Here is a 13,463-nt window from a genome sequence, read left to right as displayed (position 1 = left end):
CACACACCTGCTGCCCCCGCACATGCACACACGGCTTTCTTGGAGCCTGGGTAGGGTGAAAATACACCTCCCCCACGCCAGAAACTGCCCATTTTCTGACTTCTGGTGGGCCAGTAGGTCCATTTTTCGCCCTCCCCAGGCTCCAGAGGGTTTCTAGGAGCCTAAGGAGGGTGAAAACGATTTCCCCTGTCTCCCCACCCCCCACCCCAACCCCGGAGGCCAGAAACAGACTGTTTTCCGACTTCCGGTGTGCCTGGTGGTCCATTTTTCACCCTTCCCAGGCTCCCCAGGATTTCTAGGAATCTGGGGAGGGTGAAAAATGACCCAACATGCAAACTGGAAGGTCAGTAACGGACTTTTCCAAACTTCTGGTTTGCATGTTGGGTAGTTTTTTGCCATGCAGAGGCTTCAGGGAAGTCTCCGGAGGGCAAAAAGCAGCCAAAAACCAAGGCCAAAAATCAGCTGGTCAGCAAGCACTTGTGCGCTGGAGCTGACAGGGCAACGCCTTAAGTGCCTTCAGAAATGGCTCTGTGTGCCACATGTGGCACGCATGCCATAGGTTCACCATCATGGGTCTAGACTGAAATCTTTCTCCTATGTACTGAGGTAATTCTCAGAGGCCAGTGAAGTATATGTCATCACTTGCATTTTTCCCTTATAGCAAATGCCACATCACACAACTTATCTCTCCAATTTACTTACATTTGGTTCACTACCAGGTGACCTATCTGAATAAAAGCTGGAGTTAGCAGTTAGTATTGAAAGTTCAGTACTTCTATGGTGGGGTTATTCTGTAGCATGGTTTCGCATTTGGCAGGAGTGCCTGGACTAAGACTTAATGGAGCTGAAAGTGGGGCAAAATTAGGGCTATTGGGGTGGAATTTTCTGGAGCCAATAAAATGATGTTTTAGCTTCTGTGAGGTTGGATTACAGAGAGTGAGATTATGCTTTTGTTAGAGTGGAGATTTGGAAGAAAGAGAAAAGAGCTAAAGAATTTGATTTGTGGTGGGGTACGTCAGGATATGTCATCGTATTCCTTCAGATATTGGTTCCTGATGATATAAAGCTTTTATGGGATGAGATAAAAAATGGCCAATAGATAATATCAAAGATGATAAGGAGTCTGGCGACTAAATCCTATGAAGAATGGCTAAGGGAACTAGGTATCTGAACAAACATTTTCTATTTGGTATAGTCTAGATTAGAACTAGCTGAATTCAAACTGCAGTTCACTACACAAACTGGCATGGACAGAAGTTTTTAGAATCTGACCCACTTCAGGATGAGAACACAAAATAAAGCAATGAACTGTTGGGAACACTAAAATGCTTTTGATTTAAAAATGTTTGTATTGTGGCATTTTCATAAAAATGAATAGAAACCAAATTACAGGACTCAGTGGAGGAACAATCAATACTAAACAGCCAGAAGCATGACACAATTTGCCATAGTTACAGTGCAAAATTAATCCTCTTAAAAAGCAAAGTCCTTTTTTTGTGGTTGTAAATCTCCAGAGTTCTGGTGTTCTACCTGGACCTCTAATATGATCTTCTCATAATTAGTGCTTTTTCTTTGCTATGAATAATGGACATTATCTATACATGGCAATGGAGACAAGTAAAAGAATGGCAAACTCCCCCAGTTCATTATCAAAACATTTCACTCCACAGGTAGAACATCTGGAAGGACATCCCCTTCTCTAATGTTTCTGTCTTAGCAGAAGGCTAAGTGCTTCAGAGGTTCTTCCTCATCCTCTCTGAGATGATGTCTTCAGGCTGTGCGCGCATGAACCACTCTACCCAAGCCCCATCATAAATGGCCACATCTGGCTTCCCACACAGATATGCTCCTAATGCCACGTGACAAGCGGTGACTCCTGAGCCACAAGTAGCCACAAGAGGTTTGAAGAGGTCTACTTTCTTCTCCTGAAACAAGCTTTGGATAGTTTCTGAGCTTTTCTCCAAGCCTGCCTCAGTGAGGAATTCTGTGAAAGGAATGTTCACAGAGCCAGGCATGTGACCAGGTTCGATTCCTGGAGAAAGTTTGAAAAAAATGAATTACTATTAAAGTTCATTCAACAAAATTGCAAAATGAGCAGTACAATTTAGAAATAATGTGCACACACACACACATGCATTCTGTAATGTAGTAAGCCTTGAAATCCTATACATGGCACTGTTTCTAAGTAGGCATAATTGCTGGGAAATTCTGGGAGCTGAAGTCCATGTACAGTATCTGAAATTTGTCCTTTTGAAAAATACTGTTTTACACTAATGGTAAAGAATGAATCCCCCCTCCTTTCCCATTTGCCCCAATAAGCCAGAATATAAAGTGAGATTAACTGATATCACCCATCTGCTGGAGAACATGAGGAATGACTGTTCCCACTTCTCTAGTGCAGGGGTCTCCCACCTTGGCAATTTTAAGCCTGGAGGACTTCAACTCCCAGAATTACCCAGCCAGCGCTGGCTGAGGAATTCTAGGAGTTGAAGTCCTCCAGGGTTAAAATTGCCAAGGTGGGAGACCCCTGCTCTAGTGTGCAGGAAAAAAAACTATTTGATCCACATCTTCCCCAATTGAGGAAGGACACTTAATAAAGTTGTAAAAATCAGAAGCCAGGCTATACCTTCTGCAATCTGGGGTGGCTTTTGACAATTTTTGGGAGTCCTATCACCTTCTACTTCATCTTTCTTCTGCAAGGAGTGAAAGATGCAGCAAAGATGAAAATCAAATGCCGTTAGTATGCTATTAGGAATAATGACAGCCCAACCTTTGCCTGTTCTGTTAATCCCATACACATTTTATTATACAAAGTAGTAATGTATAAATTACTGCCATTTGATATACTGTATAAATACAGTATATCTGGTAGGCTGCTGGGGGTTCGCAGGGGTTTGAGAAAACCTCTAGCTAAGATTCTGTGCAGTTTGGAGAACCCCCACCCAGCCCCTCCCCTCCCAGGAATCCCCACGCGGTCCGTTTTGGATGCAGGTAAGTGCAGGGTGTGCATGGAAGCTCAGGGGGGAGGGGGGCGAAAAACGGGCCTACCAGAAGTTTGGGAAGGCCCTCCAGAGGAGCTCCGGAGTCTGGGGTGGTAATTTTTGGCCTTCTAGAGACTCGAGGAAAGCCTCCAGAGCCCAGGAAAAACAAAAACGTCCCCCCCCCCGCTCCCGCCATGGTGCAGGAGGCTGACTGGGCCACGTCCACCATGGCCACGTCCACCCAGCAACCAGGCAGAGAACCCCTTGTTAAAATTTTTGAAGCCCACCGCTGTAATGCCCCACCCTCTCCTTTCAATAACAACCTTATTAGGAGGAAGTACTGGTATATAGACATCTCCTCTTGACTTGTGGAGAGGTCAGAGGAAATGGCCTTGAAAGACGGCAGAAAGAGCTACTACCAAGTTAACAGTCAGATGAAAGGGAGCCTGAATCCAGGCAAAAACTGAAATGAGAGAACACTACAGACAAACCTCTCCCTAGTTCACACATAGATAAGGGAGGGAGGGGGGGGAAGCATAATCAGACTTGCAAGATTCTGTTACTACAGCTTGACAGTAAAAGTAGTATTGAACTACTTGTCATTGGTTTCCCAATTTCTTCTATCTTGAAATGCTGATAATTTGCAACTTCTCTTTTTTTAACATGATGTTTTAAAATTAGAGGTTTTAATCTCAGAGCTAAACCAGCCCAACAATTCTTATTAGGCTCCAAAATCAAAAAAGGCACACTGAGTTAATCCAAAGCAATCTCCTTCATTGTTCTACAAATACAGACAGAAATCTTGCTCAACTAAAGGAAGCTATTTGTACCAATAAAGATGTACTCTGAAGACATCAAGGAAGGAATTGTCTTAAGCCTCTATTTCTTCAAACTATCCAAACTATATAAACTTCACTGCCTCTTGCTCCTCTGGAACCCTTCCTCCTGGGACTCTAGACCAGGGATCTCCAACCTTGGCAACTTTAAGATTTGTGGACTTCAACTCCTCAGCAAAGCTGGCTGAGGAATTCTGGAAGTTAAAGTCCACAAGTCTTAAAGTTGCCAAGGTTGGAGACCCCTGCATTTAGTCTAGACTACATTCCACCACATCTACGTTCCAAATTTAAAGAAATCATTACCTTCTCGGGGCTCTGGTTCTGTCCCAGCGTACCTTCCAGCAGATCGTGCATCTACTACCTGGAACCGGCGTGAGTCAATGTTCTCCTTCACCTGCTCATAGGTCTTCACCATTGATTTATCCAGAGAAGCGTGAAATTCAGCAGGAGCAGGATGACTCTTTCCAGAGGTGACAGGATACCCCTCTTTCATCCAGTTCTTCAGCCCACCATTTAGAAGAGAAACCGCTTCATGGCCAAAAGCTCGGAACATCCACCAGACCCGGGGAGCTGAGAACAGGCCCTGGTCACTTGCATCATACACCACAACATGACAATCATTGCTGACTCCTAGTTTGCCCACGTACTCTGCAAAATCTGTTGCACTGGGAAGCATATGATCATAAGGTGATGTGCGGTCACTGCAATGATCAATGTCGAAGAAAGCGGCTCCTGGAATATGGCGATCTTCAAACTCTCTCTGGGGATTACGTTTCATTTTGGGGAGGTACCAAGAGGCATCCAAGAGCTTCACAGACGATCCAGTTTGAGGAGTCTTGATAACTTCTGACACCCATTTAGCAGTCACCAATGCCCGGTAGAGAAGCTGCTGAGACATGGCACTCACAGCCTGTTTGAGTTTGGATGTCACTTGGGATTTCCGCTGGCACTGAGGTGAAAGAAGACAATACAGCAAATTAGGATCATCCTCACAAGAGAAAAGAACATTATAACAGGTAGTTAGTTATACCTGAACGAAACAGCAAGTTCAGCCAATTCTGTGGCTAAGTTAAGATGTAATGTTCCTGTTATAAACAATACAATATTGCTTTGTTCTTTGAAGGAAAAAAATTGCCAGGAGGATGGGAATCTACTGTCAAATCTCCATCTATTCTGGAAAAAGCCTCACCCCCATTGTGGTATCTCAGAACTGTTGTAATCTGAAGTAGGCATTTGGGGAGGCCATTATAGAAAACCATAGATGCTTAGGTTCTAAGTCCTCTTGCTCCCTTGAGATGAAGTGTGTGTGTGTGTGTGTGTGTGTGTGTGTGTGTGTGTGTGTGCATGCACGTCCGTGTGTGTGCATGTTTGTGTGTATCTACCTAACTACTCTCTCTCTCTCCCTTCCTACCTACTCTCTCTCTTTTCTTTCTCTCCCTCTCTATCCCTTTATCTACCTACCTACTTTTTAAAAAATTTGCCTCTTCAAAACTGTGGTGCATCTTATACTCCAAAAAATATGGTATTTCTGCCTATAATAAAAATGAACTTGAATAGAATAGCCATTCTTTTGGGAAAAGCTCCAAGAATCTTCAATAGTCCACCTCTCCATGGGTGAAACAATTAAATAATCTAAGCAAAATAAAAAGGGCCCATACAGATGCTTGACTTTCTCCGGTTTTGTGACTCATCTCTGAAAAAGCTATTTAGATTGGCATAGGATTGTATTTAAAAGCCATCCTTTCATCGCAGTAATGCCCAAGTTCTCTTCTTCACCTAGTGCAAAACATCCATGAAGTCTATGTTCAATAGCAAATAAGAAAAAAGCAAGAGTAGTCAGGGTTTACAAAAACAAAGATAGACTTTGAAGTGAGATCAAGTCCTTGCACATTCTCCATGATGATCTAAGTCATTACTTCTATAACAGCAGCTGAGTAGGCTGGGCTTTCTCAGTATTGACACCACATTTGTTATTTATCTTCTTTTTAATTTATTCTTTTTTTAAAATGCACCTCATACTGTCATTTTTATTTTGTCATGATTAAATGCCGTTTATAGGATTATGTTGCATTTAATTGCTTTTTAACACAATCTTTCTTGAACCCTGATATGGAAATATGGAGTTCGCAGGTGAAATAAAAAATAATTCTCATTCCATGCATAGGGAGAGAAAAAAAGATAGCGTACTTCTTCTATCATTTTCTTTGTAAGTTCTTGAAGTTTAAAAAGAAGTTTGTTTGTTTTTAATACCTGTTGCTTGATTAAGCAGCCAAACAGAGATTTCTCTAAACAAGCCCTGGCCAAGAGTCTGCCTGAAAATACAGTTTTCTTTTCATCACGTCTGCAGCTTTACAGAACTGGAGTCTCTTTGTTAAAGCTAAGCAGGAAGATGCTGTGCAAATATTCAGAGGCACTCCCATTTTATTCGGAGCACATATGTTCATATCAGTGGGTTTCACTATTTGCTAAATTACCCAGTTTCTTTGTCAGGAACAGGAAAAAAGAAGCTGGAGGGTGAGATTCTATCTCTCTTCCCCCAAGAGTTCTCCATCCACAAAAACACCAAAGCCTCCAATTCCCCAGTTGAAGGCAGTCGAAACACTGCACCAAGCACCCAACTAGAGTATAATAAACAATGTATTTCCTTCTCCAAGAAAGACAGTTCTAGTGAGCCGACCCACTATGGCAACCCCAACAGGTGTTGCAGCGCAGCTCCCATCCACCTCAGCCAACCTATATAGAGAAGAGAGTGTTAGACCTCATCCCTGCCAGGAAGGATTTGAGAGTTATAACCCAACGCTCAAAGATTTCCAGGGTTGCAAGGGAGGAGAGCAACCCCTAGGTAAATGCTGAAGCCACCAGAGGAGAACTAGCGGGGTTAGTGACCCCCTGGGCACATGGCATGGGCGAGTTTTCATCTCATGCTTTTTCCTTTAAACCTTCAACAAGACCAATCTACCTCCACCTCTCTCCCTCCTCTTCTCTTCTCTTACCTCGGGTGGCCCGTCGGCTGCTGAACCTTCAAAGCGTTGCGCCTCTCGCCCACCAGCTTATTTCCCCCTTCCTTGTTCTACCTCCAGGGCGGAGAAAAGGACCACGTCCCACTTTGATATCCAGTGAAAGGAAGGCTTGTCGGGGCGAACCAACTGGGGGAAAAAAGGGGGGAGAAAATTAGCAGAAAACCCATTAACCTGCCCCTGGAGATCGGCCCCTCATCTAACTGGAATCGCTCACGATTTTCTTCTTTTATCCTCGCGACATCTGACTGACCACTCGCCCCATGGTCCGCTCATTTTTGGAGGGAAAATAAATATTTGATTTGCTCTCCCCCCTCTTACCAGCCACTTCTTGGTATAGCCGATTGCGGAGACTGCGAAGGCGGGGTAGAGAAGCATTTTGTTTCCCCGAGGGTGACTCAGAGGCGAGGCGCGTTTCTTCGAACGCTTTCCAGTGGACGCCTTGCCTGAGCTTCCTAGAGAACGAGCGTTACGGAAGGTGGGTTGTCTTCTCCGCCAGCAATGATGTTTGGAAAGCCAAAGGGTGCATTGGACCCGGTTGCGATAAACTCTTTAGTCCTTTGCTCTCTCAGGAGGAGGAAGAATCTGGATAAGGGATGTTGCAGACAACTATGGACGGGGCGAGATCATTTTGACACTAATTACTTTCATACTTATTACTTGCTTTAGAATTTCATTCTGCAGGGACTTCTCTCACGACCTCGAGTGAATCATTTAATCACACACTCACACACACACACTCACACACACTCACTCACACACTCACTCACACACACTCCTTCCAACGCACCTTTTATCCAAGGTGTATCTTCCAACCAAACACCTTTTATCCAAGGTGTATCTCTTCTCCAAAAGAGTGTTGTTACAATTCCACACAATATGAATTGTGATTCAACCCATACCAACTCCAGATCATTGCAGACTGCTGTATTCCCACAAACCTGTAGAATTTGTCTCTCATTTGTCTTTAAAATTAAAGACCACTACTTTGGCTACCTCCTCCTGAGCATGTTCAGGATAGGGGAATTCAAGCTTTTATTTCAGAACTTGCAAAGTTTAGGACTCAGCAGTCTCTTGCTAACTGTTCCTCTTAACTTTTGGGTCCCTCTTAACCAAACAAACTGTTGAAAAATGTGCATGTAATGCAGGTTTGCTATATGTACCATTTCAATGTAATCACCTTGCTGCACTTGCAAAGCTGGCTATATTAGGAAACAGTAGCTGGATGTTTGGAGTCAGTATACCAGCTTCTCTTACAGTGTTTCCTTTTCTACACTTTGCTCTTTGGGACCCCACATTCTCGACCTTACTGAGTGTCTCAATGCTGGTTTCCTCTTTCAGATCTGCCCTTTGCCCCACTTCTAACCAAGCCAGTTTACTTTTGCACGGTCACTGACTGTGAACACTAATGCATTTCTTTTTCATACAGCAGAACCCGGAAAGCTGGCTGATCCATTGACCTTCTAGTTCTTGTGCAAGAACGGGAGGCACATTCTTACAAAAAGCCCTGGAAGTTTTCTCTAAACAATTACTTCAGTTTCTCGTCTAACTCGTCTAAGTAACTAGAGGGAGGGAGTGATTTTGCAGCTGATTGTGGATATCCCTGTGCCAGTCCTAAGTCCAGACTTGAATAGGAATGAAATTGGCTAGGGCTTCTTTCTCCACCCTTTCTTAGTTGATTGGTAGGGAACAAGACATCAGAGCCTGGACAGAGTACCTCCCTTTTCTGCACACACCATTTTCCACTTTTGAGTTCACCCATCAAGAAAGCTTTCCTTAACATGGTGCAACAAGCTTTATACAGAGGTTTGGTCTCCACCAAATGGCTAGCAGAAGCTGTCCGAGCCAAAAAGATTGGCCCTGAGTTGCGGGTGCTGGATGCTTCCTGGTATGAACCTGGAACAAGAAATGCCCAGAAAGAATTCCAAGAAAAACACGTGCCTGGAGCCTCTTTTTTTGATATTGAAGAATGCAAAGACAAATCATCGCCTTATGAGCTTATGCTGCCCAGTGAGAAACATTTTGCCGATTACGTTGGCCACTTGGGCATTGGGAATGATACACATGTCGTTGTGTATGATGGAGACAACCTGGGCACCTTCTACGCACCACGCGCATGGTGGATGTTCCGAGTCTTTGGGCATCGAACTGTTTCAGTGCTGAATGGGGGATTTAAAAACTGGCTGAAGGAAGGTCACCCAGTAACATCAGAGATCACCCGGCCAGAGCCATCTGTCTTTAAAGCCAGTCTTAACACATCTCTCCTGAAGACCTATGAAGAGATGGTGGAGAACATGGGATCCAAGCGGTTCCAGGTAGTGGATGCCAGATCTGAAGGGCGATTCCGAGGAACAGAACCTGAGCCAGGAAAGACAGGTAGGAGTGCGCCCTGAGATAACTGGCCCACTTTCCATAGTCTTTACCTGCTAATGATATTTCAGTCTTTATATCCCTCTTGCATACTTTAAGTTTGCTTATTTGTGAGCAACCTCCACTAAACATAGTGGAACACTTTCTAAATACACTTTCATAACAGTTCGATATTACTGTGCCTAAGAGGAAATCCATAGGTCTCCAAAACTGGTACATGTAGGTAAACTATTCCTGAGTAGACAAATAAGGGGATCTAAGAATTCATCCATTGGGAGAACTTTTATTATTTTCCTGGCCTTTCCCTTTTTCTCATGTGGTAAGAAATGTACACAGGCACACCCAAACACACACACACACAGGATCCATTTATGTTTGTTTGTTTGTTTGTTTGTTTGTTTGTTCGTTCGTTCGTTCGTTTGTGATTCCATGCTGGTAGGATCTGCTATCAACCCTTGTGGGTATTCCAGTATTCCAGACACACTGCCCCAGAAACTAGGACCCTGTTCAAAATACATCTCTAGTAACTCAGGGGTTATCTCAGGGGCTGCCACAAAGAAGAGGGAGTCAAACTATTCTCCAAAGCACCTGAGGGTAGAACAAGAAACAATGGGTGGAAACTAATCAAGGAGAGAAGCAACTTAGAACTAAAGAGAAATTTCCTATCAGTTAGAACAATTAATCAGTGGAACAACTTACCTCCAGAAGTTGTGAATGCTCCAACACTGGACGTTTTTAAGAACATGTTGGATAACCATTTGTCTGAAGTGGTATAGGGTTTCCTGCCTAGGCAGGGGGTTGGACTAGAAGACCTCCAAGATCCCTTCCAACTCTGTTATTCTATTCTAACTTGGTATGTTTGTTGCTGTTTCCAAAATGTTATTTTTTTAGAGTAAATGGAGACTGTCTGACTTGTCTTTGCCTAAAAATCAGTCTTCCCAATAATTACACAAAACATCCAAGACATTTTTCACTTTATTATACGGTCTTCCCCATCTCAATAATGTTGAGCTAAAACCTTTAAGCCCCCGGACAAAGGGCAGGAACCACAGCCATGAAAATGATGAAAGATATGCACATGTACATGTGTCAGAGAAGAATTACAGCCTTCTGGAGCAAAACCCTGATTGATTGATTGATTGATTGATTGATTGATCGATCCATTCCAAGTTAATGATTTTCCAGGTTGCCACACCCAGCAAGTCCAGGATCTGTCAGCATAAAAATCTCACCGATTGATAGCTTTTCATGTGTTGGACTCTTTTTCCAATAAGTATTTTTCTGTAAAAAAAAATATGGGGTGGAGTGTAAATTGTACTACATCTTAATAGCTTCTGTGCAGTGGTGGGATTCAGCCAGTTCGCACTACTTCGGGAGAACCGGTTATTAAGTTTCTGAGCAGTTTGGTAAACTGGCTGTTGGAAGATATCATTAGGGCAGAAAACTGGTTGTTAAATGATTTGAATCCCACCACTGCTTCGTGCCTTATTTCAGCATTATTGTTCGGTTATCCTTGTTTCATTTAGGATTCATATTTAGGATCAAGGGACTTGTAAGCACTTATGGTTAAGTAAAAAATAGATAAGGAAAATGAGTGGCTAGATCCCTAAATGTAGACATTATGAAGGTCCAGACAAAGACAGTTTGGGAAGGATACACCAAATATTAGAACACTGTGATATAGACACAAGATCATTTTGCAAACATTACACAATTAGACCAATCTCCATAATGTAAGCTAGATCCAAAGTTTCTTTGGAAAGCAACTGGCCTCTAAGTCACAGAGTCATTATGGAATGGTTGGGCTGAAGCAAACCTGACGTCTAATATGACAACCTTCACAATGTTGTTTCTAGTTGGAGATTTCCCCAGGGAACCTCAGTCTGGCAGCGCTGGTTTCTAGGGCAAGACACTGAACCTCCAGGAATGCATTAGCATAAAACTGGCAGAAAGGAATTTCACCTCATTCTGTAAAATAGTTCTGAGAGGATTGTGTATTCAGCTTCCTGATAGGAGTGCAATAAGATATAGTTGCTAGGCAGGAATTGTCCTTGAAGTAGTTAAGTATGCAATAAGCTGATGAAGTAGTTAAGTATGCAATAAGCCTTGCATAGCACTTATCTGAGCGAACTAGTTTAATTGTATTCATGGAAGATCCAACAGAAAGAACACAATAGCCAAAGGAAGTTTTAAAACTGTTTGTAGAAAGTTTTCAGCTTAGAAGAGCCATAGCTAACTATTCCATTGCATAATCTTTTTTATTTCCTGCATCTCAAATTATTGGAAAAGTATTATTTTCCCTTATGTCCATTCTTACAATGAATGTAGAGAGGGTGTAAGATGCCCATATTTGTTAATTGAACATAATACTTTCTTTCCTATAGCATTCAGATCATTAAAATAGAGAGAGCTGTCTAAAAGTATGTACACAAATACTTCTCACTACAGGTAGTCCTCGGGTCTCAACGGTTCGTTTAGTGACCACCCAAAGTTACAACAGTACTGAAAAAAAAGACTTATGACCATTTTTCACATGTATGACTGTTGCAGCATCCCCATGGTCATAGGATCAAAATTTAGATGCTTAGCAACTGACTTGTATTTATGATGGTTTCAGTGTCCCAGGGTCACTGTGATCTTCTAACAAGCAACAATGGGGAAGCCAGACTCACTTAACAACCATATTACTAACATCTATAGTGATTGACTTAACATCTGTGTCAAGAACATATGTGTCTTTCAATACTCTTGCTGTTATAATCCGATCCATCTGCTATGTTGCTGGTTGCCCTCTTGTTTTTACTTCTACCTTTCCCATCATTTTGACTTCACATCCATCTTTTCCAAAAATCTACATTATTTTGATCTATATTTAAATGCAGTAAATTCTGGAGTTGTGATTTAGTAGAAACAGATGTTTGTAAAGCTGTTTTATTTTACATTTAATGATCACCTATATAACCAACATTATCTCTTACCTTTTATTCAACCTATTTGTATTAGAAATAATTGATAATTTCAAATTATTTGATAATCCCACTTCTGTGCTACCATTTGTTCCCCAATTATGTGCTACCATTTATATGCCATACCATTATTTAGAATTATAACTTCTTATAATACTATTTTACTTGCATTTATTTTAGTAACCATGTTCTTCATTATTTTAAACTCTTTTATGCTTATTGTTCTTCTCTTATGCATCTATACATATATGTAGAAGGATGTAATTCTTCTTTTATTCAATAATTTTGTTTGTATCTGGCCTTAGGGCTATAATAAAATTGAATTGAATGTGACCATAATAGTTAAGGGAAGTACTTTTTATGACTTGGTTGAGTGATTACTCTTTCTCTTATTCCAGGGATAGAACCAGGTCACATTCCAGGTTCCACAAACATTCCTTTCTTCAACTTTTTGACTGAGGAAGGATTTGAGAAACCCCAAGAAGAAATCAGGAGTATGTTCCAGGAGAAGAAAGTAGATCTTTCAAAGCCATTGATTGCCACATGCCGCAAGGGGATTACAGCCTGCCATATTGCCTTGGGAGCATATCTCTGTGGTAAACCAGATGTGGCCATCTATGATGGATCCTGGTCAGAGTGGTTTCGTCGTGCCCCATCTGAGTATAAAATGTCTGAATGGAATCGCCATAAGGCATAATAACTCAATTTTCTGTGAAGCACAGTTCTTAATGCTAAGCATAATGAAAAGCTAGGAAAATTCCTATTCTTTTATAATTTTATCATTTTTAATCCATGGTTGCTGCTTGCTTTTGCAAACTGGTAATTAAATAAAATTGAATCTTAAGTCAAGTACTTTTTTCAATTCTGTGTCCATTTTTTTCTTGTCCACAGCTAATAACAGAAGAGAAACTATCCACTGTTATTATAAGTGTTAATATTTATATCATGGGTTTCCATTATGTTCGGCACCCTGCTGCTGCCCTTGAAATGTAATACATGTAGATTAGAATTCTTACTGTCCCTAGTCTATCGATTTAACAGCATAATAGTGGTCAATGATAGGAATTAATCACATTATATGACTCATATTAGTCAAGTTGTGGAAAGCAAACAAAAACAAAGACTACCTTGAATCTTAATGTTGACATAAGTAGAATAACAATGTTATGTTTTGATAGTTTTAGAAACTGCATATAAAACTCAATCAAGACCATTAACTCACTGAAACAAATCATTTTAATGGGCTGAAGTATTATTAGAGAAAGGACCAATAGATTTCATGAAATTGGATTC

The 13,463-nt window shown here is 41.6% G+C and overlaps 2 protein-coding genes across 3 annotated transcripts; one reads left to right on the top strand and one right to left on the bottom strand.

Annotated features, from left to right (window-relative positions):
* Window positions 1-1,326: 1,326 nt before the first annotated feature.
* Window positions 1,327-6,918, bottom strand: MPST (mercaptopyruvate sulfurtransferase). Its single transcript, XM_032221961.1, has 3 exons — window positions 6,811-6,918; window positions 4,121-4,766; window positions 1,327-2,032 (listed from the first exon to the last, which is right to left on the bottom strand). The coding sequence occupies exons 2-3, from the start codon at window positions 4,713-4,715 to the stop codon at window positions 1,734-1,736; spliced, it is 894 nt and encodes a 297-aa protein (XP_032077852.1). The 5' UTR covers window positions 4,716-4,766; window positions 6,811-6,918; the 3' UTR covers window positions 1,327-1,733.
* Window positions 6,919-7,195: 277 nt separating this feature from the next.
* TST (thiosulfate sulfurtransferase) lies at window positions 7,196-13,022 on the top strand. 2 transcript variants are annotated; one of them, XM_032221623.1, is made up of 3 exons: window positions 7,196-7,312; window positions 8,264-9,210; window positions 12,569-13,022. In XM_032221623.1, the coding sequence occupies exons 2-3, from the start codon at window positions 8,616-8,618 to the stop codon at window positions 12,865-12,867; spliced, it is 894 nt and encodes a 297-aa protein (XP_032077514.1). In that variant the 5' UTR covers window positions 7,196-7,312; window positions 8,264-8,615; the 3' UTR covers window positions 12,868-13,022. The 2 variants fall into 2 exon arrangements, with proteins under 2 accessions (XP_032077514.1, XP_032077515.1); XM_032221624.1 differs by having other exon boundaries at window positions 7,202-7,312; window positions 8,267-9,210.
* Window positions 13,023-13,463: the final 441 nt, after the last annotated feature.

Source organism: Thamnophis elegans, chromosome 7 (assembly GCF_009769535.1).
Source record: "Thamnophis elegans isolate rThaEle1 chromosome 7, rThaEle1.pri, whole genome shotgun sequence".
NCBI lineage: Eukaryota > Metazoa > Chordata > Lepidosauria > Squamata > Colubridae > Thamnophis > Thamnophis elegans.
The sequence above is the reverse complement of the archived record's forward strand: the minus strand, read 5'-3'. Positions and strand labels throughout refer to the sequence as shown.